The sequence below is a fragment of the Eumetopias jubatus genome, unplaced genomic scaffold (assembly GCF_037043125.1).
Source record: "Eumetopias jubatus isolate StellerSeaLion01/CBP00866 unplaced genomic scaffold, mEumJub1_p1.0 scaffold_9, whole genome shotgun sequence".
NCBI classification, from domain to species: Eukaryota; Metazoa; Chordata; class Mammalia; order Carnivora; family Otariidae; genus Eumetopias; species Eumetopias jubatus.
The window spans coordinates 110,348,463-110,375,708 of NW_028274815.1; the positions used below are offsets into that span (position 1 = coordinate 110,348,463).

Here is a 27,246-nt window from a genome sequence, read left to right on the forward strand (position 1 = left end):
AAGCACGAAAGAATGCTTCTTTTAAAACAGTACCTTTTGAAAAAGCCCAGTCAACGTAAACACAATGAAAAAGAACAAGTCTGAAGCAAAAGGGGGGTACGACTAAAGTCACAGAGAACACTGTAAACCATTTTTAAGCAGTAAATGTTTAAACCATCACGAAAAGGCCAATTTTCTAAAAAAATATAAATCGCCAATATTGCATCTCCCCCCAAAAAGTAGAAAACGTTCACAGAAAGTTAACCATAAAAGAAAGTTAACCATAAAAGAAATGAAAACTTTGACTGCAAGGTTCTACTTCCAAAAAACCAAGTCCAACAAGTTTTGCAAGTTCTTTAAAATTCCAGAAAACAGATAATTAACATTCTATACATATTTTTCCAATGTATATAGTAAAAAGATGCAAGGCTACCCAAATTATTTTAAAAGCCCAAGAGGGGAAGAAAAAGAGCCCTGGAAAGCCCAAGACAAAAAAAATCTTAGGTCACTTGTGAACACAGATACAAAAGCCTACACAAATATTTGTGCATGAAATCCAGCAACATCTTAGAGTAATACTATGTCATGACCAGTGTGATAGAATGTATTGTAATTATGACAACATCTGCTGCCCAACTCACTGGGCACTTTTCTGCAGGAGGATTCTATGCCTATTCACCGACATCAAGCTCAGCCACTGATTGGCTTTGACCAATGAAATGTGAATCGAAGTAACATATGCCACTCCTGAGTAGAAATGTTAAGATGTTCCAGTATCTCTCTTTTCCATCTACCATGAGATGCTCCATCAACGTGGGTCCTAGAATTAAGAAGACATGAAATCAATCCTTAGTGCTCACATGACATGAGCAATAAATAAACTTCTGTTGTAATTCACTAAGATTTAGGGATTGTTTGATACCAGAGCAGAATTTAGCTTAAGCTGACTAATACAACAAGGTAAAGACTGTCTCCAAGATACAAGGAAAATATTAGAAATATTAATGTAACTAACACATTAACAGATAAAAGGAGAAAAATCCTATGATAATCTCCAATAGATACAGAAAAAGCATTTGATAAAATTCAATATTCATTCATAATAAAACAGTTATGAACTAGATACAGAAGGGAATTTCTTTAACCAGATCAAAGGTATCCACCAGAAATCAAAAACAAATAGCGTACTTATTAGAAACTTCAGAAGCATTCCCATTAAAGTCAGAAGCAAGGCTATGATCCTCCTATCACTGCTTTACTCAGCATTGTACCAGTAACTATACTAATGCAATAAGAAAAGAGAAAAAGAAACAACAGGTACATTGACAGTAAAGAAACAGGACTATCTAACTTTGCAAGTAATATGATCTTCTACCAGGAAAACCCAAGAAAAAGAACTGACACACAACTGAAACTAATAAAAGAGTTTGCAATGTAGCCAAGTATAAACCAATATTCAAAAACAAATAGCCCTCCTATTCCCCAGCCATAATCATTTGACGACATTTCAAATCAGTGGGGAAAGGGTGGGTCATGCAACAAGTAATATTGGGAAAGCCAGCCGACAATGAGAAATAAGCGTAAATCCACACCCCTGCCTCAAACCACAAGTCCACTGAAGATCTAAAGATATAAAATAAAAGTTTAAGAATTATTTAAAAAACATAGAATACTAGCTTTATGACTTGGGATAGAAATGCATATTCTTAAATAGGTTATAAAAAGCACAAAATTGATGGGATGCCTGGGTGGCTCAGTCGGTTACGTGTCCGACTCTTGGTTTCAGCTCAGGTCATGATCTCGTGGTCTGGGATCAAGCCCCGAGCTGGGCTCTGTGCTGAGCGTGGAGCCTGTTTTCGATTCTGTCTCTCCTCTCCCTCTGCCCTTCCCCCTCCTACTCGCACTCTCTCTCTCTCTCTAAAAACAAAACAATACAAAAAAAGAAAAGGTTGATAAGTTTGTTCATTTCTGAGTGTAAAGCTTTTATATGTGAAAAGACTCCATAAACAATGCAGCTGACTGGAAGGAAATATTTGCAATTCATATCACGGACAAAAAGACTATTATCCTTAATATATTTTTTTAAGCTCCTACAAATCACTAAGAAAAAGACAATACCAGAAATGTGGGCTAAGGGATAGGACAGACAACCCACGGGGGGGGAAAAAAACCCAAATGTCTAATAATCATAAGAAAAAAATCAGTATTTGGAAAATGCAATTAAAACAAAAATAAGACACCTGGTTTTACCTACCTGATGACAAACAAACAAACAAACAAACAAAAAAAGCCATGAATTTTTCATTACACTGAGTGATGGCAAAATTGCATAAATACGAGTATTCTCATACCCGATTTGTGGGAGTATATATTTGGTAAACCTCTTTTCAGGATAATTTGGCAGTGTCTTCCAAAACTGAAAACACTATGCCCCATGATCCAGGGACCTTTACACATGTGCATACAGGGGCATTGTCTATGGTTATTGCAGCATTGTTTATAATAACGAATAACTAGAAACAACAAAACATCCATCCTTGGTAAAGTGGATACTTAAATGAAGTATGGTCATACAATGAAATGCTATCTATCAGCTAAAAGGAATATATGAGATACATAATTTAAGCAGAGAGTTCTCCTTTTGTTGTGTGAACAAAAAGCAAACTGAAAGAGAACATGTTCCAGGGCAATTCCATTTATCTAAAAATACACATACGTACAAAACACAATATAATTTACTTTCACATATTATGGATGTAGAAATAGATTTTTATATTTTGGTAGGACAAACACCAAATCCTTAAAGGGGGGGGATCAGAATTAAGGAAATGATCACAGGAAACTCTAGCTGTGTCTGTAACGTTCCTTTATTTTTAGGAGAATATTTTCACAACTAGTTATGTCATTAAAAATTAATTTTTAAAAACCTGAGAATTTTACACCAATTCTATTATTACCTTCATCCACATAATAAACTTTTTTTGCACCCTTATTAAATACTTGGGTGCTATGGGGATACAAAGATCAATCTCTGTGAACCACCTAAGACACAAGGGCACATTATTAGCAAACAAGACAAGTACAGTGAAGAAGTACAATAAAGAAGGAAACTGCGGTGCTTTGGGAATTCAGAAGACAGACATTGACCAGAAGGGGTAGGGAGTTATAGATAAGACAGTAACATCACCAGAAAACTTCATTAAAGGGGATTACCTGGATGCTGAGTCTGAAAGCTTTGGCAACTTGAGAGAAAATCGTGAGAGAACCAAGAGAGAAATGACACCTTCTTCTAGGGAAACACAATTCAAAGACAGCAGATTACTCATCAGAATCGCAGAAGCCAGAAGAAAAGCACAGCAGTTAAATGCTGAAAGAAAAGAGCTGCCCATCAGAATCTTACATCCAGTGAAAATACCCTTCAGGAATGAAGGGGATGGGAGGCAGCTAGAATGATCCATGTGGTAAAGAAGACATCCCTAAGAATTCTCACTTAATATAGATACAGATAGTTACCTATTAAAATATCCATAGATATGTATATAGACATGGTTGGTATACACATAGCTCTGTCAGCTAAGAGATCCTAGAAGCAGCATCACCCCCATAGCCACAAGCACACCTAATACCCAAACCTTGGTTTCTAACACCATCCCCTATCAAAAGGAGCTAGGGTTGCATCAAGAAATGGCTGCTTCTCAATGTCCACAATAGCCAAACTATGGAAAGAGCCCAGATGTCCATCAACAGATGAATGGATAAAGAAGATGTGGTATATATGTACAATGGAATATTATGCAGCCATCAAAAAAACCCCAAAATCTTGCCATTTGCAATGACGTGGATGGAACTGGAGGGTATTATGCTAAGCGAAATAAGTCAGTCAGAGAAAGACAAGTATCATATGACCTCACTGATATGAGGAATTCTTAATCTCAGGAAACAAACTGAGGGTTGCTGGAGTGGTGGGGGGTGGGAGGGACGGGGTGGCTGGGTGATGGACATTGGGGAGGGTATGTGCTATGGTGAGCACTGTGAATTGTGTAAGACTGTTGAATCACAGACCTGTACCTCTGAAACAAAGAATACATTATATGTTTAAAAAAAGAAGAAGAAGAAGATAGTAGGAAGGGAAAAATGAAGGGGAGGAAATCGGAGGGGGAGACGAACCACGAGAGACTATGGACCCTGAGAAACAAACTGAGGGTTCTAGAGGGGAGGGGGGTGGGGGGATGGGTTAGCCTGGTGATGGGTATTAAGTAGGGCACGTACTGCATGGAGCACTGGGTGCTATACGCAAACAATGAATCATGGAACACTACATCAAAAACTAATGATGTAATGTATGGTGACTAATATAACATAATAAAATAAAATTTAAAAAAATAAATAAAATAAATAAATAAAAGTAAAAAAAAAAAAAGAAATGGCTGCTTCTATGACTGGGGCAGGACATAGACAAGCTAAACCTGGAATATCTTATAGTGCCAAAAAGTAAAGAACTGTTCAAAAAAAGAAACACACACACACAAATGTCAAAGGGACATAGGAGCCAACTGAAAGAGTTCCCAATGGTCAAAGCTGGAAAAATTTAATAACAAAATTAAGTAGTATTGGATAATCCAAAGTGTAAAATAAATATCCATGAGTCCATTCTGATACATAGAAATGACTGAATAAATTAATAAAGGGCTGGGGGAGAGAGGAAAGAATCCTCCTGTGCAGAAGAATTCTAAAAGACTAAGGTAGATACTCTAAAGGAGGGGAGCATAAATAACTCTTACCTGTGGCTGCCCATAGTGACTTCCTTCCAAAGACTGGGGCACGGAAAGGGGAAAAGAATAACTTTACGGCGCAGAAACCTCACCAACACCACCTCTGTCAAGTGAGCAAGGTCAATATCAACAGTCACAAATCCTGTTGGTGGTGTGTGCCCTTGATATGATGAGATGGAATGGCACTTGACTTCTGTGGTTTTCCTCCCCCAAATCTATAACCCCAGTCTAGTCATGAGAAAAACATCAGACAAATTCCAGTAGAGGGGCATCCTACAATATACCTGACTGCACTTCTCAACACTGATAACATCGTCAAAAACAAGCAGAGTCAGAGAAAATGTCACAACCAAGAGGAACCTAAGAGAACATGACAACTAAATGTAACATAGTATCCTGGGTGGAATTCTGGAACAGAAAAAGGGACATTAGGTAAAAACTAAAGAAATCTGAGTCAACTATAGACTTTTGTGAACGATAACCCACCATCATTGGTTCATTAGTTGTAACAAACATATGATATTAATGTAAGATGTTAATAATAGGGAAAATGGTTGGAGGCAGGGGATTCTATATATTTACCTTTTCTTAAGGCTAAAACTGTTCCAGAACAGTCGATCGACACCACGAAAGAAAACTGATGGAACCAGAAGGATAACTACATAATCTTAGTTAGATCCTTCAACACTATTCTCTCAACAATTGCTAGAATTAGACAGAAAATCCACAAGGATATAGAAGAAACCAATAATACCATCCACCAACAGGATCAAATCCACATCTATAGAACATTCCACGCAGCAATAGCAGAATACACATCCTCTTCGCAAGCCCCATAGATCATGTACCAAGATAGACCATATCCTGGACCATTAAACAAACTCAACAAATTTAAAAGAATTTAAATCATACAGTCCAACTTCTGTTTGTTTGGGAAACAAGTTCAATTTTTAATCTATTTCTTTAGTGAATGTATTTGTTAAAGCATAATTAAATCTTTTTCGAGGCTGGCATACAAAAAGAAAGCACTAAGGGTGCCTGGGTGGCTCAGTCGTTGAGCCTCTGCCTTCGGCTCAGGTCATGATCCCAGGGTCCTGGGATTGAGCCCCACATGGGTCTCCCTGCTTGGCAGGGAGCCTGCTTCTCCCTCTCCCGCTCCCCCTGCTTGTGCTCTCTCTCTCTCTCTCTCTCTCTCTCTCTCTGTCAAGTAAATAAATAATAATTTAAAAAAAAACAAAAGGAAAGCACTAAAAGTCTGATAGAGAAAGGGAAGGGAAAGGAGAAAGGGAAAGAGGGGGAGAGGGAGAGAGGGAGGAAGGAATGAAATGTGGAGGGGGGGAAAGAAAACAGTTTATCTTAGGGCCAACAAGGTCTCTTTTTACTGTTAAGAATGAAAAATAAGTGGTACTCTAGAAGAAGTTACAATCTTATTTTATTCACTTATTCAATGTAAATTAAAGATACTTCCTGTGATTTGTTGGATGTTCTTGTTGAATTCAGAAAAGCCCACAGAGAATCCAGCACACACGTTCTCCCTGCAGCAAGAAGGCTGTAGTCCCATGTGGCCAGCAGGTGGCGCCAGAGGACTGCTTCAGACCATGAATTGCCCCTGCTTCCAGACGCCCTGGAGTCAGCAGCGGATCCTCCCCACCTCTCCTAGCCTTGGTGAGAAGGGGAGCCAGCCCAGCCCTTCCTGTGTCTCTGTCTGCAACCTAAGGATCCCCACCAACAACCGCTGGGGTGAGGACAGTGAGAATGCAGAAGAGCAAGTGTAGAAAATGCTAGTGTGAAACTTGGCTGAAAGGAAGGCAAGGGAAGGTGGTGATGCTCTTGTCTTTCCCATCTTGAAATGTGGATGGGAAGGATGGAGTAGAGAGAAGGCGGAGAGGAAAGGATGAGGGAAGGTCCCTGAGTTTGGGTCATGAGATGCACAAGTGGAGAGTCACATACTTCCTTTGTTGGGGGGGGGGAACAGGGGCGGTCCCAATCAGGATGGGTGTGAAGAGTAGCTATTTGTAGATTTGGCAAGGAAGTTGCCTCCAGTGGCTTCTACTGAGACTATGAAGCAGGAGACATTGTGGTCTGTTGACAGTGAGGAGACAGGGGCTTCAGAGGATGAAGGGGGAGAGCTGACAAGGGAAACCCGGGTGGGGGGGCGTTGTCTCAAAAGTGCTCAAATACTGAGCTCACTGTAATAAAATATGCCGGCATTTTGCATCCTCTAACAGAGAGCCAGGTTTTGAAAAATCAGTGCCTGCAAAATCAGTGTTCAACAGCCACTTCTAGATTCATGAGAGGCGAGACCAGCTCTTGTATCCACATCTCTGATTAAACAGTATGAAGCAGGGCTTGTGAGCAGCCCCTTCCCTTCTTCTATTACATGCCTACCATGCACTTAGATGTCCTGGATGCCACCTTAGTGGGCCACAACTCCTCCCATCTGTTGAGATTTGATTACCCTACACCAATCAGGAGTAGCCTCAACATTATGAGAAAGCATGTAACTCTACCATTATGTTTGGCAGACCATTCACTAAATAGGCGATTTTCTAGAACTGAGCCAGCAGCCCACCTCGCTCTGCATCTTGGGGTTACCCTTGTGCTCATCTCAACAGGCCCAAGTAAACGCAGGGTGGCTCAAACCAGAAATGCTTCTCTCCTACATCAGTTTGTGGGCGGCGCAGACATTCCACAAGGCTCCAACAAAGTAGGAGCTAACTGCTAACCTGTCCCATACCAGCAAAGGGGGGAAGACACAGTACCTGCCAAGTACCCTGGGAAGGAACATTTCTGAGGCTTCCACAAGACCACAATTGAATACCTTGCTCATGGATCCACCGATGCCCACAGCACAAGACACCAATGCAACCATCCTCCTAGAATCCCATGCCAGAGGAGAAATTTCCTCTCAAGTGACTTTCTATGGGGGATAGGAACTGTTTAGCAGGCGTTGACGTGGGTGGTGGCCTGTGCATGCCACATTTGGCACCCCTGATAGAGTCCTCTGAGTGTCCCTCAATGCCAAGGTTGCCTCAGAGCCCTAGTCACAACAAGGAACTCATCCTCTGTTCCTGGTACATCTAGTCTGTCTTGCTTCCGAATGGCCCTTGCTTTTATCTGCTTCACATCTGTTGGTGGAGCTGCAAACCATAAATGCTCCCCACATTATGTGATTGTTTGATGTGGAGGTGGCACCCTGGAAGGCTGTGGCCAACTCTCCAGGGCCACCCCTCCCGCACCTGTCCTCACCTTCCTCCCAGGACCGCTCTCTCCCTTTCAGATGGCATGATCTCCGAGCTGCGTGGCCCTGAACAGTCCCACGCTGTTCTGGGACCCTCAATCTCCTCTGCTGCGAAACAGTCCCTGTCTCCCTCACATGGCTGCCGATGCCAAGATGGGGCGACATAGGCAAGGGATCCAATGAAGGTGACATACTAGCTAACGCAATGCCAGGGCTTATCATCAGGCAGCCAGGGCGACATAAGTAGGTCCTTCCTCCCTTTATCTGCTCTCAGGATGCTTCATCTCTGCTGCAAGGAGGAATTCACTGGGTCAACACAACCGTATATTTTGGCATGGGTGTCCTCAGACTCTTTTTTAAACTTCTTAAATTGAGTTATATCATATACACAGAAAAGTGCATAAATCTTCAGTGTATAACCCAATGCATTTTTACGAATGTCTATACCCATTCAACCACCATCCAGGTCAAGATACAGAACATTTCTGTAACCCAGAAAGCACCCCAAGCACTACCCCTCCCCTCATATCTAACACTATAGTTTTGTAGGTTTTTGAACCTCATATTTAAAAAAATCATACAGTATATAGCCTTGTGTCTGGCTTCTTTCACTCAACCTAACGTTTTTGAGATGAATCGATGTTGCAAATATCAGCTTGTTTTTTTCTGTTGGTGCACAGTATTCCATTGTATGGATGTACCACAGTTTGTTCTACTACCGATGGACACCTGAGCTGTCTCCAGTTTTTAGCCATTGCGAACTATGCTGCCATGAACATTCTGGTACATATGTTTGGTGGGCTTATGCATTCATTTCCCTTGGGCGTATAGCCAGGAGTGGAAAGGAAATGCTGGGGGGCCCATGCTAGCTTTAGTAGAATCGGCCACACACTTTCCCAGGGTAGTGCACCCATTTCCACTCTCTCCAGCAATGGCCTCAGATTTTTTTTCCCCAGCACCAGCCTCTTCTTTTCAGTGCAATAAATAGAAAGAGCCTGCAATGTGGAGTCAGACCTCAGTGACGTTGGGGGCCATTACTTAACTCTTAGAGGATTTGTCTCCCCGTGGGGATAAATCGCCTTCCCCAGCCTGAGTTGGCATCCATACCAAATTAAGAGACCCGTGCGCCCAGCATTCACGACTGACACCGTGCCAGGCAGGTGGCTGGCTCTAAGTGAATATTCCCTCCCTCCCCTTTGCCCACACCTGAAGCTGCCCAACATGCAATCACAGAATAAACATTTACGGCCCTTTCACCCTCACGGAGCCCTTTAAAATTCCTCTGCCAGTGATCCTGAGCATCTGCTTATTACTTTCTTCCCCCATACTTATGTTTCAGGCCACTTCTATCCACCCCACCTTAGTCAGTGGGGAAAATCTAGGACACAGGGAGGGTTCAGCGCACTGGGTCAGTGCCTCCCAAGGTGAAGTCAACAGATGGTGCTTCCTGCACAGTAACTGTGGGCCAGGAAGGAGACAGCACCCCCCGACCACAGTAAAGTCCAAATTTACATTGTCTGCGTAAGTGCCGTTATGAAAGATCTCCAAGATACATTACGTTAACTAAAACAAGCAAAATGCGGGATGGGATGAATACTTTGTCACTTTTGTGTAAAAAGGAGCGAGAAGGGCCCATATTTATATTGACATAGTGGAAATGGATGCCCAAGGCACTAATAACGTGGGCTGGGGGGAGCAGCCATGCTACTGGGGACAGGTGTGGGAGGAGAGGGCCCCATGTGCCCTTTCATGACCTTTGAGCTTGCACCACATCAATAGAAGCTCTTCTCAAAATTTTTTAAGTTATGTGTCAGGTGATGTGAGTCCCTGACATAAGCGCCAGGCGGACCCACCCTGGCAGAGCGAGGGTAGGGGCGTGCGTGTAAGTGGATGCAGGCAGGCCCGCGGGTGGGTGTGTCCATGTGGAGGACAGCTCCATCATAACCGCAGGCAACAGGGGAGAGGACGTAGGCATAGCAGGAGCCGGGCCCTACGCTTCTGAGAAGGGGCCCCAGCCTAAGTTCACACAGTCCAACCTGGGGGCCCACCTGGATGTTCACAACTTCCTCCACCTCCCAAATCCCTTAATTCTAGGCAATTCGAACTCTATCACTAGCAATCTGGAGTAAGAACATGACTGAATGTTCTTTAAGGTTCTGTGTGTGCGTGTACACGTGGTTCTATGTTGGTGTAAGGGTGCAGGGTGGTGTATCGTGGGGGAGTGAGTGTATGTAGGTGCGTGTGTGTGCGTGCACAGGTGAGTGTGTGTACATGTGCACGTGTGCAAGTGGGGGAGGGGAGTGTGTGTGTGTGCTTTCACTCGGCAAAAAAAGCAGAAAAGACTAACGCCCCCAATAAGTGATAGGCCCTTGGAATACAGCAGGTGGGCAACACTTCAGAACATCCCTCCAGAATGGCCAGACTATCCGCCTTCCCAGAAGTCAACAGCAGCCACCACCCCAAAGGCCAGACCTAGGGCCCCATGGCCAGGTGACACTCACTAATAATTAATACATCTGAGCTTGACATGAAGCCACAACAGATGTCCCCTCCCGTGGAACTCACCTTCACTCCATGTGGCCATGCCACCCAGTAGGGCTCTGAGAGGTCCAGCAAAGGGCCAGTGGGCAGCCACAGGCCCATCCCGGAGGAGCTGAGCTGAGTAGTGAGGAGCCCTGATCCCTGAGGGGTCTCGCCGGCAGGAAGGCAAACAACCACAAACAGCCAGAGGTGAGGGGTTACTCCTTCCAGTAAGGGCAGATACCTTACCTCCTGGGGGCACAGCCAGGTCACAGCCCGCCCACCATCCCCTCACTCAAAAAGGATGGGCTTAAAAAAAAAAAAAAAAAAAAAAACTAGAGACACACATACACGTGAAGAGGCTGAGGTAAACGGAAGAAGAGAGAGAAGCTGAGGAGCATGGGAAGGGCAAGCCTCTTTTATTATCCCAAAATGCAAAGTATTGAAGGCACTTACAATAACAAGGCAGGAGGGGAGGGGGGGTCAGAGCACAGAGGTAAATCAACAGGCCCCACCCTGGTCACCACCCGGCATGGAGAAAAGGAAAAGCTACAGGACCAGATCTGAAGCCAGTCCGGGTGGCTACCTCTACCAAAGATACAAATCCAGTCTACAGAGGATTAGAAAATGAGGAGCACACAGCAGCAAGGGGCAGGGCTGGTAGTCACAAGTTAGTGGCTCTGTAAGGAACACGCTCGGCAGTGAAGAGGGCCCTCACTCAGGTCCCCTGCTGGAAGAGGTCCCGGTACATCTCGATGAGACGGGCGGCCTCGCGCTGGCCAGAGAGCAGAGCACCATGGGTGGTGGAGTAGTACTTGCGGTGAGTGGCCTCACCCGAGAACAGCACCTGCATGGGCTGGGCCAGGGGACGGGGAAGTGAGGGTAGAGGAGCGAGAAAGGCTGGGAGGCTACCTGTCTGCCCCCGGAAACTCCCCCCCCTATCCACACTACAAGTCAGACAGCAGGTATTGCTGCTTCCGCGGGATGAGGAGTTGCCCGTCCCACCTGGCCACCTTCCCCTGCTTCTTCCCCAGACATCCAGGCCTCAGTTTTTTCTGCTCAGATGCTGTTAGGAGTCCTGGTTGGTTCTGCAGTCTCAGAGGCTCATTGTGTCTCTTACAGTGAACTCAGGGCTAGTGGCTTAACCTCCTAAGCCTTGATTTTTGTCACCTGCCAAATGGGTTTGTACCACCTGCTTCTGAGGGTGGCTGTAAGGATTAATTGAAATAATGTATCTAAAGCACTTAGAACCTGGAAGAACATAAGCACTCAATAAAGTTAGGCGGTAATTTAACAAACCTTTATGGAGCCCCTATTAGGGTCCAGGGACTGTTCTGAGCACTTGGAAGATAAAAGGTGACCGGGCCGCTGCTTTGAGGAGTTTCCTTGCTGGTGGGGAAGCCAGACACGAAACCCAGTTACTAAATGGCGTCATGTGTGACATGATGGGTGTTTGGGCAAGGTGCCAAGAGCCCAGAAAAGAGGCCCACCATAAGGGGGATCGCACAAAGCTTCCCAGAGGACAGGATCTTTGGGCTCCTTCTCAGAAGATGCGAGGTAAACAAACAGGCAAAGGACGTTTCAGGAAGAAGGAAAAAATGGGGGCAAAAATGCATCAGAGCAAGGGACAGTGAAATATTTTGGTACAGCCAGGGCTCACCCTCGAGAAAGCAAGCTGTCTAGGTGGGGTCCAGGCAAAGAATGAATGCTTGCATCCCAAGCTTGAGTTGGGACTTTATCCCACTGTATCTCAACCTGAACGTACAAAGGCACCAACTGGGGACCCTGTAGTATGTTGTTTCTCATTCAGCAGGTCTAGGGGGTGCGGAGAGCCTGCATTTCTAAGGCGCCCCCCCCACCCCATGATGCTGGCGCTGCTGGTCCACAGACCACGCACTTGGCGTAGGGAAGCTTTAACCCACCAACGAGGAGCGGCCCGCAGAGGTAGTTGGGCTGCAGGAGGGCACGGGGAGGCGTATTGTGGCAGAAGGCAAGCTGCCTCCTCCCACATCCATTCTCCTCTTTCTCCTCCGTCACAGAGCCCTGATTTTTAACCGGGTTCATTGCCATCCAGCATTAAAAAAAAAAAAAAAAAAAAAAAAAAAAATGCATCCCAACCTCTTTTGCAGCTGCTATAGGCATGTGACTTAGTTCTGGCCAATCAGCTCCAAGTGCACTGTTGCTTAGAGGCACGTCTTGGGGGGGGGGGGTGTTCCCCTCTTTTGCCTCCTCACAGCCCTCTAGAACCACAAAGTGGCCTGGAAGATGGAGCCAGGTGCCAATGACATTGGGTCCTGATACCTACCTCTGGATTTCCCCTTGTCTGATAGAAGGAAATTCTGTCTAGTTTAAGCCCCAGTTATTTTCATGTTGTTTCGCTTTGTGCTATAGGCGCTAGTCCTAACTGATGCAGGTGACAAGAGGTTTGGTTTTTAGGAGGGCGACTGTGGCAGCAGCAAGGGCCTCTTCATGTCTCCTGCTGAGCACAGCCGGGCCATGCACAGCCCACGCTGGAAATCTTCACCACTTACACCAAAGAATTGTTCTAAGTATAATTCTGTTCGGGTTTGAACATTTATTGTATGTGTGCGCTTGCTGGGGGGAACTCGAAATCCACTTTGTAAGACCAGAAATATATACAATTGTTTCTCTCAGATTTATTCTTTTTCTCTATGATTTATTATATAGTTGATATAATTTGGGGGAGGGTCAGTATTCTCAATTTTATTTTCTGAAACATATTAGGCAAAAGAAGTAAATAAACCATATTGGGGAAACTTACGTCTGTGGAATCAGTGCTGTCCAAGAGAACTTTCCACCGTGATAGAAATGCTTTAGAGCTGCTACACAACCCCACACAGCAACCACTAGGCACACGTGACTATCAAACTTGAAAAGTGGCCAGTGCAACCAAGGAACTAGATATTTAATACATTAATTTCAATTTTAATTAGTTCATTTCAATGAAATGTGGCTAATGGCTACCATATCGGACAGCAGAGCATGGAATGGCTCAGCTTCTACTAGCTCAATAAAGCGTTTAACATCTCAATTTTGATCCTAACTTTTCTTCCAGATGTTAAGTGCACATGTCCTTGTTTTCTCCTTCATCACAGGAGCTACTCCATCCGTCTCCGCTTGGCACCCCTCGGCGAGCACTGCCCACCCTCTGCCCGCCAACCAAGCCCGCACCCAAAACACCTGCCCCCGGCCCCCCGGCCCTCCTCAGTCTGCCCCCACGCTCACCGCCATCTTGGAGCTCTCGGTGTACGGCAGGGGCTTGGCCAGCTTCTCCACGTCTGCCCCACTAGAGCCCACCTGCGTGTACGAATAGGAGCCTCGGAAGTAGGGGTTGCTGCCCCAGGCCGAGCGCAGGATTCGCCGAGGTTTTGGAATGTTGGGGTTCCCTGTTGGGGAGTTGGACGAGCCAAGGGGAAGGAAGATAAGAAATGGCTAGACACAGAAGACACCCCTGAGCAGGCTACTGCCAGCCCACAGCCACAGCTGCAAGAAGGCCAGGCCCCTGCGGGCAGGCACGGAAGACGCAGCAGGAAGGATGGATGCTGGGTGCTCCAGCGATTTTCCCCCGCAGCGCCTCCTTGTGGACACCCCCGGCAAAACACCTCATCCCTCCGGGGGCCCTAATTTTCCCGTATGAAAAAATATTCCAGATCATCATGTTTCCCCTTCCCACTTCAGGGGTTCTCGTGAGGCTCTTCTGGGGTAGTGGATGAAAAAATGTTCAACTAAAAGAATCAGAGAGTGAAACGCTAATCCATCTCCTAACAGGACAGTAGGAGTAGGAAATGGGCAATCTGAGGTTTGGGAGTGATACCTGAGTTTTTTACCACCAGCCCTCAGAAGAAACACAGCGCCCAAGGTTCTGAGTGTTTCAAGTTCCAGAGGGGGGCTGCGGGGAGGGGCCCGCAATCTGGGAGCCCGGGCGCCGTGCGGCGGCTCTCCCAGTGGGCGCGCCCCTCAGCCGGCAGGATCAGGGGCTGCGGAGAGCTACCGCCGGTGCCCGAGAGGCGGGGGGGGGCGGGCGGAGGCCAGAGGCGCGGGGACACACCTGTGAACTGCCGCAGCATCTCTGTGCAGATCTCGGCCACCGCCTCGTCGTCGCACTTCTCCATGACGAGGGCCTCCTCCCCGCAGATCCAGCCGCTCAGCACGTGGCCGTAGCGCTCGGGCGGGTAGAGGACATCGAAGCCGCAGATCTTGCGGTACCAGAGCTCCGGCGGGTAGGTGAGGGTGCGGCTCTCCGCCTCGTCCTCCCATACAAACTGTAGGCTGTTGCACTCGGGGCCCCAGAAGGGCTCCTCAAATTCCAGAAAGATCTTGTCGGTGGTGCCGATGCCCAGGCGGTGGATGGCAGCCACCTTCTCGGCGGGCAGGCCTGGCCGGAAGAAGCTGGTGTACTGCCTCTTGAGCACGCCCAGCGACACGGTCACGATCACGTGGTCCGCCGGGATCACCTCGCAGTCCTCACACTCCACCAGCACCGGCCACTGCTTGTCCTCATCCCGCCCATCTCCCCGGGGCTCCTCTCCTCCCTGGCCGCCCTCCCCGGCGTCATGGTTGTGGTCACCTTCGCCGCGGGGCTCAATCTCAGGGCCCCGGGGGCGGGCCGAGGCCTGGTCCCAGTGCACACAACGGACGGGTTTCCCCAGCTGGATGACATGGGTGGGGATGCCCTCGGCCAGCAGCTCCACAACCCGCATGAAGCCCGAGGGGATGATGTGGTGGGCCCCGGGGATCTCGGTCCACTCCCCGAAGGCGCTCAGGGACACCTCGTCCATGCTGTGGGAGCTACTCTCACAGCTCTCCACCTGTGGGAAGAGCCAGAGAGGAGCTAGGTGACCAGCAGGGCTGGGCTGGGGTCGTAACAGGACCTCAAAGGAGTGCCATCCTGCTTGGACCCAGACTCCCCAGAATCGGTCTTCCTCCCACCAGCACCTGCTCTGAGTGGACAAGGATACCTTCAGGTACTGCTGGATCATGGCGAGCTTCAGGCGCTTGGTGGCCTCTGGGTCCTCAGGGTCATCCCTGATGCGGTTGCGCACCTCCTCCCGGGTGAACACCCCCACACTGTTCTGACTCTCAGCATTGACTGGTTTACCATGCCGGAAGAACTCCTGGGTCAAGTTATAGACCTGCCAGAGAGACCCCAGGAGACTGAAAACACACTCCCTCATCCCACCTCCATTTCAGACCAAAGAACCCCAACTCAAAAGTCCCCACCTTCCAAGTGTTCCCAGATATACTGAGCCCACAGCTCCTCTTGCTTGGTGAATCAACGTGGCACTGGGTGCCACACTCAGGCTGCACCAACAGGGCCAACGTTCAGGCTGACAAGTTGCCCCAGGGCAGCCAGCCTCCTTGCTTCCAGATGGCCCTCTATGACCCCCTGGGTCTGTGAGGGAGAGGGAGGGAGCCCTTGGAGGCTCTCTTGCTGGGCCCTTGCTGAAAACAAAGCAAAATGTTTGGTGCCTGGTGGGAAAGGACTCGCCCCCACCAAAGGCGCTATGTGGCCAAACAAGACCAACCACGAGAGAACCCAGGTCTGCACACATTTCCTTTTTCCCAGAACCAAATGCCCAAACCCTTTCCCTGCAACTGCTGCCCAAGTGTATCTGCTTCAACCTCTCCCAGGAGGGAGAGTCTAGAACTGTGGCCTGGCCAGTGTTTGTGGGGGAGAGGGAGCAGAAGGAGCCCTGAAATCTGACCTCCCAGGAGACCCGCCCCTGGCCCTGCTCGGGTCCACACAAAGTGCCCCTTTTACTGAGGAACCCAGACTTGTTTAAGCAAGATGGCCATGCTGGGGCAGGACGTGTGGTGGGGAGGGAGGCCCCAGTATGCCGAGGAACAAAAATACATTTCACAGGCATATTTTAACAAGAACTCCAACCCACACCTTATCAACAGAAAGCACCAAACAGTCCCTTGGAGCCCGGTCCTATTGCGTCCCCTGCCTGCCCGGCACATAACTCCCACCAAACACTGGGCTAGTCTCCCTGAGGAAAGGAAGCTAGTCCTGGGTCAGGCATGGCATCCCCGGAGGGCCAAGTCTGAGCCCCAGCATTCACTCAACAAACAGTTACTGGGCTGTGCCCAACACTGACTATAATCATGAGCAAGAAGGACAGTCCCCTGCCCTCGCTCAGATTGGGGAGATATCATAACTGAGCTGTTTCTACATGATGTGCCGTGACCGGGAAGAACCCAGAGGTTGTGAGATCAACCCAGGTGACCTTGGCCAGTTGGCAGTGAGAGGGAGAGGAAAAGATGAGGGAGAGGAGAGAGAATGTAAGCGGCTCAGGCTTGCCGAAGTGGGCAGCGAGGAAAGAGAAAGTTACAAGAGATGACTTTGAAAAGGCAGGCAGGGGCGCGGCATGAGGGACTAAGGGTCATGTCAAGGACTCTGGACACTGGCATCACTGAAGGGTTGTGAGCATGAGCACACGCCCACTCTCCCTCCCAGGACACTGGCACATGTGGGCTCCTCGGCCAAACATCTGTGGCTGGTGTCAATTCGTGGTTTGTTTCCCCTCCTAAAGTGAGTTTGAATTTGGTCAGCACACATTCATGCGAATGATGTCTGCCCTGTAACCCAGCCCTGGTACAGGGCGGCCCTGGGCTGCTCAGTAGAGGAAGGAAGGTGACGCTGCCCATCCCCCACCATCCCACTCAAGGGAAAAACCTCCCCATGAGCTAGAAATATGAATTAAACATGTCTCTGAAGTATACAATATAAAGAAGAAAATGAGTTAAATTGTTTGCTTTTCCTCCATCCAGTCACAAGATGCTGGGCATTTGGCCTTAACTGGAGTCCTCAGCAAATTCCTCACCCAGTACCACTGCCAAGGAGTCAGGCTTTCGGCTTGCCTCCTCCTCTCCGAGTTTTTTTCGTCTGGTGATAAGCAACATGGTAGCCAGTCCTTAGCCTATGTTGACTAAAGGCCGAAATGTGCAGCTGGGAGTGATAAATTTAGTCCATCTACATGATTCTTTGTGTCAGCTACCAACTGGGACAGCCTTCACTGAACATGGGTTTGTCATAGGGCTACAGTCTCCTGTCCTGGATTAAATTACATCCCTCCCAATGTGACCAAGGGAAATGGAACAGGTGTGTAACAGCTAATAATACTCACCCTGATTCTCATTAAGCACTTTACATCAGGATCTCATTTAATCCTCATGACGCTCTGAAGTAGGTTTAACTGTGTCCATTTTATAGATGAGGAAAGTAAGAGTCCTCAGAGAGCCTCAACAACTTGCTCAAGATCATACAGCCAAAAAATGGTAGAACTAGTATTTGAATCAAGGTAGTCTTGCTCCAGGGACTACGTTCTATATGATACCAGTGCACGAACTCATTTATTTGTTAACAAATAGAATAGATTCAAATGAGCAGCGTTTCAAAGTCGTCACCTTTGAAGGAAGCCTGCATATTTCTTATGAAGCCACCCTCAGGCAGGGCTTCATAGGCTTAGAGCGTGGCCTCCAGCTCTGGTTAAGAGCCACACAAGGAAACCTCTCTTTCCTCATGGTTAACACCTCTTCCTTCTGACCCAAAGCTTCACTACTCCAACTGATAACCCACCTTATCCATCCTACTCTCCACAACTCATACTCTTAGCTTCCAAAAATCAAACCCACAAACAGAAGCCGATGATGATCTACTTTTAAGCACATTTAAGAGAACAAGCAAGTCATAGACCCTGAAAGTCATTCTCAAGAAGCATCCGTGCCTAAAGCACTCACCATAACCCGGAAATAAGGATGTGACTAATTCCCAGGAGACCAAAAAGGTCTACTTTGGAGAATACTAGTTCTTATCCGCTCGTTAACAATTCAGTCTCTTTGTACATGAGTGAGAACACACAATACCATGGGATTGCACACAACATATCTTGTGGGTACACACACAGAACTCACGGTGTGCCTGCCCCCCATTGAGCAAGGACTATCCCCAAGAGTCATTTCTCCTTTCCCATGCCCAAGAGACAGAAAATGTGCAATAGGTGCTGGTTGGTCAACTTACTGACCTGGAGTGAAGGGTCATTACACTGCACATGACAAGTTATCAGAAGGCAAGACCTACGTGCTACCTTGCTTGTTAAGTGCAGTTCACAGGGCCACTGAAAGATACTAAAAACATGAACTTTTTTTTTAAAACCTGACTTAGATGAGTGCCATTGCCACTTCTATCCAACACGGTACTGGAGACACTAGCCAGTGCAATATGGCAAGAAAGGAAATAAGTTGGGGCACCTGGGTGGCTCAGTCGTTAAGTGTCTGCCTTCGGCTCAGTTCATGATCTCAGGGTCCTGGGATCGAGCCCCACATCGGGCTCCCTGCTCAGCGGGAAGCCTGCTTCTCCCTCTCCCACTCCCCCTGCTTGTGTTCCCTCTCTGTGTCTCTGTCAAATAAATAAAAATCTTTAAAAAAAAAAAAGAAAGAAAAGAAATAAGTTGTCTTAGACTGTGCTGTCCAATACAGTAGCCACTAAACACCTGTGGCAATTTAAAATTAATTAAATTAAATATTGAGTTCCTCAGTGTTACTAGCTATATTTCAAGAGCTCAAGAGCCACATGTAGCTAGTGATTACCCTACTGGAAAATGCAGGTCTAAAACATCTCCATTATTGTAGAGAGTTCTACTGCACAATGCAGGTCTGAGGATTAGAAAGAAGGAAACAAAATTGCCATTTTTTTTTGTATAGTATGTACATAAAATCCCAAAATATTAGAATATAAATTAATATGTTAATAGCTACAATATTAGCATTAAAATAATACTTTGTCAAGGTAGCTAAAATCAATATATAATAATCAGTTATAGTTCTATACACTGGAAAAAATTAGAAAGTAAAGTTTTAAAAAATTACCCAAGAGTACCCAAAAGCAATAATAACACAATCACCACCGAAGTATCTACTAATAAATCTAATAAAAGATTTTTTTAAGATTTATTTATTTATTTGAGAGAGAGAGAGAGAGAGAGAGCAGGGGGAGGGGCAGAGGGAGAGGGAGAGAAATCTTCAAGCAGTCTCCCTGCTGAGTGCAGAGCCCAATGTGGCCGATTCCAGGACCGTGAGATCATGACCTGAGCTGAAATCAAGAGTCAGACACTCAACCAAATGAGCCACCCAGGTGCCCCCTAATAAAAGATATTTAAGGTCTTTCTGAAGAAATATCTAATCATCTCTATGAATGGTGTCTTACCTAGTACTTCCCCACTCATCATCTTCATTCTATCCTCAGATTGTCCTGATTTTCCAAATACAGGGCCCAGAGAGTATGCAAAAACATGGCCAGAATCGCGGAAGACCCCACAGGTCGCCCAACTCTCATACTGCCAGAGTGCTCCTTGCCTCCCACACCCATGTGTCCAGTTGCCCTGCTAACACCTCACCTCGTTGTATAAATCGCTGAATTCCTCAACCACGTCCTTGGGGATCCTGCAGCCACGGTTGGTGAGGTAGCAGGCCACGCCATTCTTGGAGTAGAGGCTGATGCGGCCCACGCTGCGCTCCCCATCAGTTGTCTCTTCAAGGAGGCCGTTGGCTTCTGCTAGATGATAGATGGGATTCCCGTGGGAGCCATGGATCCAGGTGGCTCCCAACTCAAAGGTGGCGTGTCCTGATGGTGACAACAACAGCCCTTAGAGGGGCAGGGACTTCTTCAGAGAGGGCCAGAACACCGCCTCACCCTTCTTCTTCAAAGAGGCTCCTTCCCTCCCCACAACAGGGCGAGAAGGGAGTTAGGTCCCAGTCTGGCAACTAATCAAAGTCTTCAGTGAAAAGTTCCCAGTGGAAACCACATGGGGCACAAAATGGATTCCGCTATACAGCTAACTGCCACCCCTGAATGACCTTGTGATCTGCTCCAGAGTCACTTCGCTGGACTAGTTAGAAGGCTCTCCCTTTCCATCCTACCTTTGTCTAACATAACACCAGACACTGGACCCTCCTTCCTCATTGGTGACTCTCCCTCAGGAGACACTCTGTGGGCACCTGAGGGTACAGTGGTCCCAGCGAAGGGAGTGAGGTTATCTGAAACACCCAGTAAGGAGACCCAGGAGGAGGGCCTCTGGCTCAAGGTCCTCATCTGATCTTACTCCAATTCCTCAAAATCTCCAGTGGCCCCAGAGTCTAAATCCCTGTCCTAGACAGAAAGTGGCCCCTCTCCCAACTCAGTCTAGGGCAGAGGAGAGACAGCAAACATTCCAGCCTGGAAGACTCCTCCCCAAGGTAGTCTAAAATAGACTTCCTGAGAAAACTAAGCTCTCTCATCCTAAGGCAGAAGAACATAAGGTGGCAGAAGAACATAAGGTGGCAGAACCCTGGGAGTCTGACTAGGGAAGGGGGCAACTCCTGGGCCCAAGTTGAGACAGGGCTAGGACTGGGGCTGGTTCTACCACCCCATCCACAGCCAAGGCACCAGATGCTCTGAGGCATCTGTGCCTGGGCCTCAGTTTCCTCTTCTGATGCACATTGTCTCCTTCCTTGCCTAGCTCCCAAGGAAGTTGAAACAACGAAAGAAGAGAGAGGAACATTTTTTTGTGTTTTGTTTTGTTTGGGAGGACTGATTCAAGATATCATGTGCGGTTAAATTTTTTGGCAAGATGATCACAATAATTCCTCCTATCCTTGTACACACGGCCCTTTGCCACGTGACCTTGCCAGTCCTCCCATCAACAGGTGGGGTCTATTTCCCCACCCCCTTGAATGAGGGCTGGCCTCGTGACTGGCTTTGATTAACAGAATGCAGTGAAAGTGATGTCTTTAGCTTCAGAGCCGAGGCCTCAAGAGATCTCAGGGCTTCCACGTTCACCCTCTTAGAATGTGACCACCGTGGAGAGGCTTATCCTGCTGGAGATGTGTGGCCCAACCAAAAAGCCAGTGCCAACCACCAGACAAATGGGTAAGGCTGTCTTCGACAAACCAGCCCCAGTGAAACCACCAGATGATTTTGGCTGAGTGGGAGATCCCAGGCAAGACCAGCAAAAGAACCACCAAGCTGAGTCTGGCCCAAATTCCTGACCCACAGAATTTAAGCAAACAAACGGTGCTGTTTTAAGCTGCTACATTTGGGGTGATTTGTTAGGCAGCAATAGCTATCTGATACGCCATAATAGACAACAGTATCACCCCTCACCCCACGAACTGGACATTCTCTTTTTGTGTGTCTTCCCTCTCCTGGGTTGTTTCTAATTAAACCACCAGTTACTAAAAATAGCCGTGTATATACTATGTACCAAACACAGAGCAAGAGAAAAAGCAATCGACCTCCTGCTGGCAGCCAGTGAGAAAGAATTTACTCGTGTCTCTGGAGGAGGCAGGAATGTGTATGTCCCTTTGTCCAGAAAAAGTGGGCAGACTGGAAGGCACAAGAAACTAAGAACCCCAGTGCCCTGCCTCCAGGCTTGAGGTTCCCCAAGGTGTCTTGCCTGGTTTGAGCTCCCAAGAGAAGAAGGGGGCCAGCATCTTGGGGAGGGGCCTGGGCCCTCCCCGGGGCATGCCAGGGAGCTCCAAATCACACAGCCACTGGGTAGTGACATCCAAGCACAGGGCACCCTTCCTGGCTCGACACATGGCAAAAGCAGGTCTGAGGTGAGCAGCCTGAGGTCAGCCACAAGGTCAGCATCCCACCTCTATTCGCCAGGCTCTGCAAGGAGGAGGGGTGAGCAGGCCCCAGTCTAAAGATATCTCCTGCCCTCTCCTACCTGCCCCTCGGTCGCTGTGATCCTTGACACCCCTGCAACCAAGGGCACCAGCACCATCTCCTCATCTGCCCCACAGTGTCCCCAGAGCCTCTGGCCCTCAACACCTGCCCAACACCCCTGAGACTCGCAGCTACCATCTCACACTGAAGCAGGCCCAACTGCGGCCTGGGCATTCAGCCCTTCGAGTGTGCACACACAACACATGCAAATTTGCCCTTCCCTGGACATGCCCTCCCCACTCCCGGCAGAGTCTGCCTCGATCTTTTTCACATCCATCGCTCCCCGCATATCACCCCCTCCTTCTTCTGCCCACCCAACTCCGCCCATCACCAAGCTCCCCCCAGGTCAGGAAGGCCTCCACCACCAATAGACGGATAGATGGTGCAACCCCTCAGCTTCCTGCAGCCCCAAGCTTCCGCCTCACTGCCTGTACCATGCACGGTGTGTCTCCGCAGTCAGCGACCACTGAGACTGGGCCATGTGTCCTCTCATCTGCTTCTGTGTCACACACTGAATGTCTTATCAAGACTCAAGAACCACAACTGGAGCTGCCCCTTCCCGAAGCCTCCCAGCCAGCCAATCAGATGTCGAGCAAAGAGTCCCAGGGCTTCCCTGCTGGCTGTCCCCAGGTTTACGAGTGCCTTGGATGGCACTTTCATCCTCACTGCCAACACACCCCTATGTGTGCCAGCAGAAGACAGACGTAACCTCATAGACGCCTTCCAGGAAATGCTCTAGAAGACTCTCAATGTGTCAAAGTTTCTGAAAGAGAAAAGGGCCCCATGTGCGTCCTCAGTCTCTGCTCGTTCTAAGCCTGACCACCTACGTCTCTGAGCCAGGTTCCACACCCATCAAATGTGGGCACATGATATCTGCATGGCCTTGCTGCCCCGCGTGGGAACGGACCCAGATACGCAGTCCTCTGGAGGGTCAATGTAGCATGTGCCTCAGGCCATCATGCGTGGTCCCTACCCACTCAGCCTCTCATTGGCCAGACCCCTGGCTGGGAAGCGCTGACCTCCAGCTGCATTTCAGGCAAGTTCCCCACCCGTTAGGACCCCTGGCAAAATCTGCCCACCCCTGGGGTAAGTCTCTTTCCTGGCTCCTTTCTCTAGAGTCTTCATTACTCTGCGACCTAGACAGATCCTCTTCCCAGACAATCCTAAGATCCGCCCATCACCCACAAATCCCATCGACCTTTACTGCCCTGAGCTCCTATTGCCCCAGGACTAGCTCTCAGTCATGATATACTAATTCACACTCAAGAGTTAATGACTTATAAAAACTTACAGAATTCCTCTTCTTGTGAAGTAGAAACCGGTCCACCCACTGCCAAGACAGTTCGGTCTGGGTGTCCTCTCCTTCCTAAACACTGTGAGCTCTAGGTCATGTTCCAAAAACAAAGGCCAGAGCCCCATCCTGCCCACCTCAGAGGGTTGCTCAAAGGGCAAAGGAAGCTTCTGGCAAATGCCCAGGCAGCCTGCATGATGGAACATTTATCGCAGGGAAAAACCAAAGTAATGAGATTCCAGGCAGGGCCGGAGCACTGAAGGACAGAAGATGACCTTGGCCTAGGAGCTGGGCGGACACTCACCGAGTTTCACGCTCTGCACACGGCCTCCGATGCAACTGGAAGCCTCAAGCACAGTGACATCCGTGAAGCCCTGCTCCAGAAGTGCTTTGGCTGCAGCCAGGCCAGCCAAGCCAGCGCCGATCACCACCACACGAGGCTGTCCCCTTCTCCGTAGGCCACGACTGAGAGGGTCATCCGCACTGTCGCCACTGGATTCACAACTTTGCATACCGTCCGCACTGGCCTCCTAGGAACCTGCGAGGGGCAGGGGTGTCATGGCTTACCTGCTCTGCCTTCACTTCCCACATGCCCTAAGGGACACTCGTGAACTCTGTCCTCAAGGGGGGAACCTCGAGCCCTCGTGCTCCTCCTGAGACCTGGACAAGAGGACCCAGGGAGGACAGACAGAGGGAAGGAGAGAGGTGGGGAAGAGGTACCGTGGGCCCCCACAGGCAAGCAGGACTACTGGGAGCCTGGCCCAAGCCCCCGAAATCCATCAATCTCATCCCAAACGTGCTCGGCACTGCCTCTACCCCGAGCCTGAGACAAGAGCCAGCCAGGAAGGGTTGAGCAAAAAAGCCAAAGTCAGGAGAAGCTGACACTGCTGACCTTGAACCAGCTTGCCCCAGCACAGCTGCTGGGGTTCAGCTCCCACCAACCCCGGCTGCTCCCACAGACCTTAGGATGCTCACACGGACCCCAGGACGCTCACACAGACCCCAAGACGCTCACACAGACCTCAGGACTCTTGCACACACAGCGCTGGAGCCTCTAACTTTCCCTCCCTTGCGTGGTTCTTCCCTGGCACTCTTTCTCCTTTACCCCTTCTCTTCTCCTCTAGCTTTCTGTTAGTATTTCACAGCCTGTGCGAAGTGGCAATTTGGTGGGCAGGACATAGTCCCGCCCTCCCCCCAGAGAGTGCCACGAGGCCAGTATCGGACAAGCCTCTGCTATTCTGGGTAGGTCTCTGGTTGTTTTCCCCAGCCACCCAGCCCCTCAGTCACCGCAAAGCAGCAAGGAGCCCAGGAAACGGTGGACTGTGGAGGACCCATGGCACCAGAGGCCAGACGTCAAATTGACAGTTACACTAAGCCAGCTTGTTCAGAGACGCCAGGCTAGGGAGCTGACGGCTGGGCAGCCAAGGGGGGGGGTCCCTGAATCGCCCCAGTTCTGGGAGAAGCTACCCTTCTATTCCCAGAGTGACCACAAGGGTTTGAAGGTGTCTGTGGGCCATCCCAAGGGGCCACTCAGCTCTGATCCTGTCCCTATTCCCTCCCTGACCCATGCAACTCCGATTCCAATGGTCTTTGCTGAGGTTTCAGTGGCAGAAACTCCAGACTCTAATAGTATCCAGGACCTAACGACACAGGAGGAAGGGTGGGCGGAAGGTGGCTACAGGCAGTGGAGTGGACAGGGGACATAAAAAACTGAGCAAAAAAGCCAAAGTCAAGAGAAGCTGACATACCTCTCCCATACCTAGTAAAGCTCAGCATAACCCTTCCAGTGATGAAGCAGTCACACCCTCAACAATAAACCCAAGAGAAGCAGGGCATGTTCCACCAAAGAGACATGCTAAAGAATATTCATAGCAGCTTTATTTATAAAGGCCAACAAACAGAAGCAGCCCAAAGGTCCAGCCATGGGAGAATGGAAAAATAAATGTGCTATGTGTAGCATTTTCGTACAAGGGAATATCCTTCAGCAATAAACAGAACTAAATTACTGATACCCTTGAACATTACATTGAACAAACGAAGTCAGAGACCAAAGAGTACATAGTGTATGCCTCCACTTACGAGAAGCTCATGAAGTGGCAAAATGAACCTGTGAGGAGAGAAGAGAGATTGGGAGGAAGGGAATGACTGAAAAGTGTCAGGACAGAACTCTCTGGGTTGGAAGGAATATGTATCTTGATCTGAATGGTGGCCATACATTGTATATATAATGATCCACTGACTTGGACATTTAGGATTTGTGCCATTTGTTATGTGTGTACCTCAATAACTATTCAGATATCCATTCCTGGCCTGAAGCGGGGCGGGGGGGGGGGGGGGTTTGAGAGAGAGAGGGGAAGAGAAGAGAAGCGAAGCGAAGCTACACACCGACTTCCTTCTCACATCCCCTGGTCTGACCACTAAAGCTTCTGTCCCACCTTGAACCGCGCCCTCCAGCATCTCTTTATCAGAGGATTAGCAAAGGGGATTTTTTTCTAAATACGCGGAGGCTGCAAAGCTGCTCCTCACGCTTCCCCACCCGCTCCGCCTGCCTGCCGACGCCACACCTGGGCACCCGGGCTAGGAGGGCCGCGTCCGCAAACCCCCCAGCCCCAGGCCGGCCGCCGCGGTTCCCTAGAGGGCCGGAAGGTGGCGCCCGCGGCCCCTCCAAGGCCGAGTCTCCGTTGGAGGCCGGGACTCCCCGCCCCCTTCCAGGAGAGTCCGGTCTGGCTCCGCCTTTCCTTCCTCCTTCGGGGCTCCTTCGATCCCTGCCCGCTCCCTCCAGCGAGGTGGTGTCCGCATCTGGGAGCACGGGGTCCAGCGGCCCGCGTGCTCCCCTCGCACCCTGCCCTGGCCCAGGGTCTCCTTTCGGTGGACTAAATTTAGAGGGGAGGGTGTGGCTGCCTGCACCCGGGGTCGGCGCGGCCCACGGGAGGAAGGGTCCGCGGGGCGACGCGGGCTGGCGTCAGGTTGGTAAACACACAGGTTGCTCAGAGCTGCCGCTGACGCCACCTGCCCCGCACCCCGCGATGCGACGTGGAGCTGCCGCACGCCCCGCCCGCGTGCCTCTGTCCCCAGGACTGGGGGGGGAGGGGCTCCCTCAGTCCTGGTCTCCCGGCTCCATCCGCAATCCCCTCCTCCCGCCCCCCGGCCCAGCGCCACCCTCCAAAACCGCCTCGCTTATACAATAAAGGAGGGGATTGCCTCAGGGGTCTCACACCCGACTGGTGACGACCCCTTTTCGGAAAAGTTCCTGAGGGGGGCCCGGTGTGACTGGGATGAAACGGCGGGGGGGGGGGGGGTGTCCCCACTCCCCTCTGAAGTCTCTTCACAGAACCCCCAATCTCCGTGGGCCACCGCGTCTGAAAACCCGGGGTCCAGTTAAGCTGGAAGCTGATAGAGGGAAAGAATACTTGGGGCGCAGCGCCTTCCCAGCCGGCGACGTGAACTTCCCGGCTAGCCTCAAAAGGGGCCAGCTTGTCCTCACTACATTGTGATAGTCAAATAAGGCCCTATGTGGATGTCACAAGATTGACAATATTTGTAAGAGCTTCAAGTGTGAAAATCACCTGTAAAGTTCTGTAACTAAATTATAAGCAGAGTGCCTTTGGGTGAAGGTTCAGAAATGCATGGTGGGAAATGGCAGGTGGGCAGTTTGCCTTTCAGAGAAACACAAAAAGAACCCCGAGTTCCCAATGTATCAGAGACCTTAAAT

General features: G+C 49.1%; 1 protein-coding gene across 7 annotated transcripts in view; it reads right to left on the reverse strand.

The window, feature by feature from the left end:
- Positions 1-380: 380 nt before the first annotated feature.
- SMOX (spermine oxidase) overlaps positions 381-27,246 on the reverse strand; it is a 48,146-nt gene continuing 21,280 nt past the window's right edge. For 2 of the 7 annotated variants that reach the window (XM_028118913.2, XM_028118912.2), the window contains exons 2-8: positions 23,839-24,072; positions 19,932-20,179; positions 15,492-15,665; positions 14,582-15,341; positions 13,759-13,919; positions 11,812-11,901; positions 10,915-11,368 (exon numbers count right to left, since the gene is read on the reverse strand). In XM_028118913.2, the coding sequence (XP_027974714.1) occupies positions 11,231-11,368; positions 11,812-11,901; positions 13,759-13,919; positions 14,582-15,341; positions 15,492-15,665; positions 19,932-20,179; positions 23,839-24,046 (1,779 nt within the window). In that variant the 5' untranslated portion in view covers positions 24,047-24,072 and the 3' untranslated portion in view covers positions 10,915-11,230. Of the gene's footprint in view, positions 800-10,914; positions 11,369-11,811; positions 11,902-13,758; positions 13,920-14,581; positions 15,342-15,491; positions 15,666-19,931; positions 20,180-23,838; positions 24,073-27,246 lie in introns of those variants that run through there. The other 5 variants (XM_028118914.2, XM_028118918.2, XM_028118915.2 and 2 more) reach the window with 5 other exon arrangements.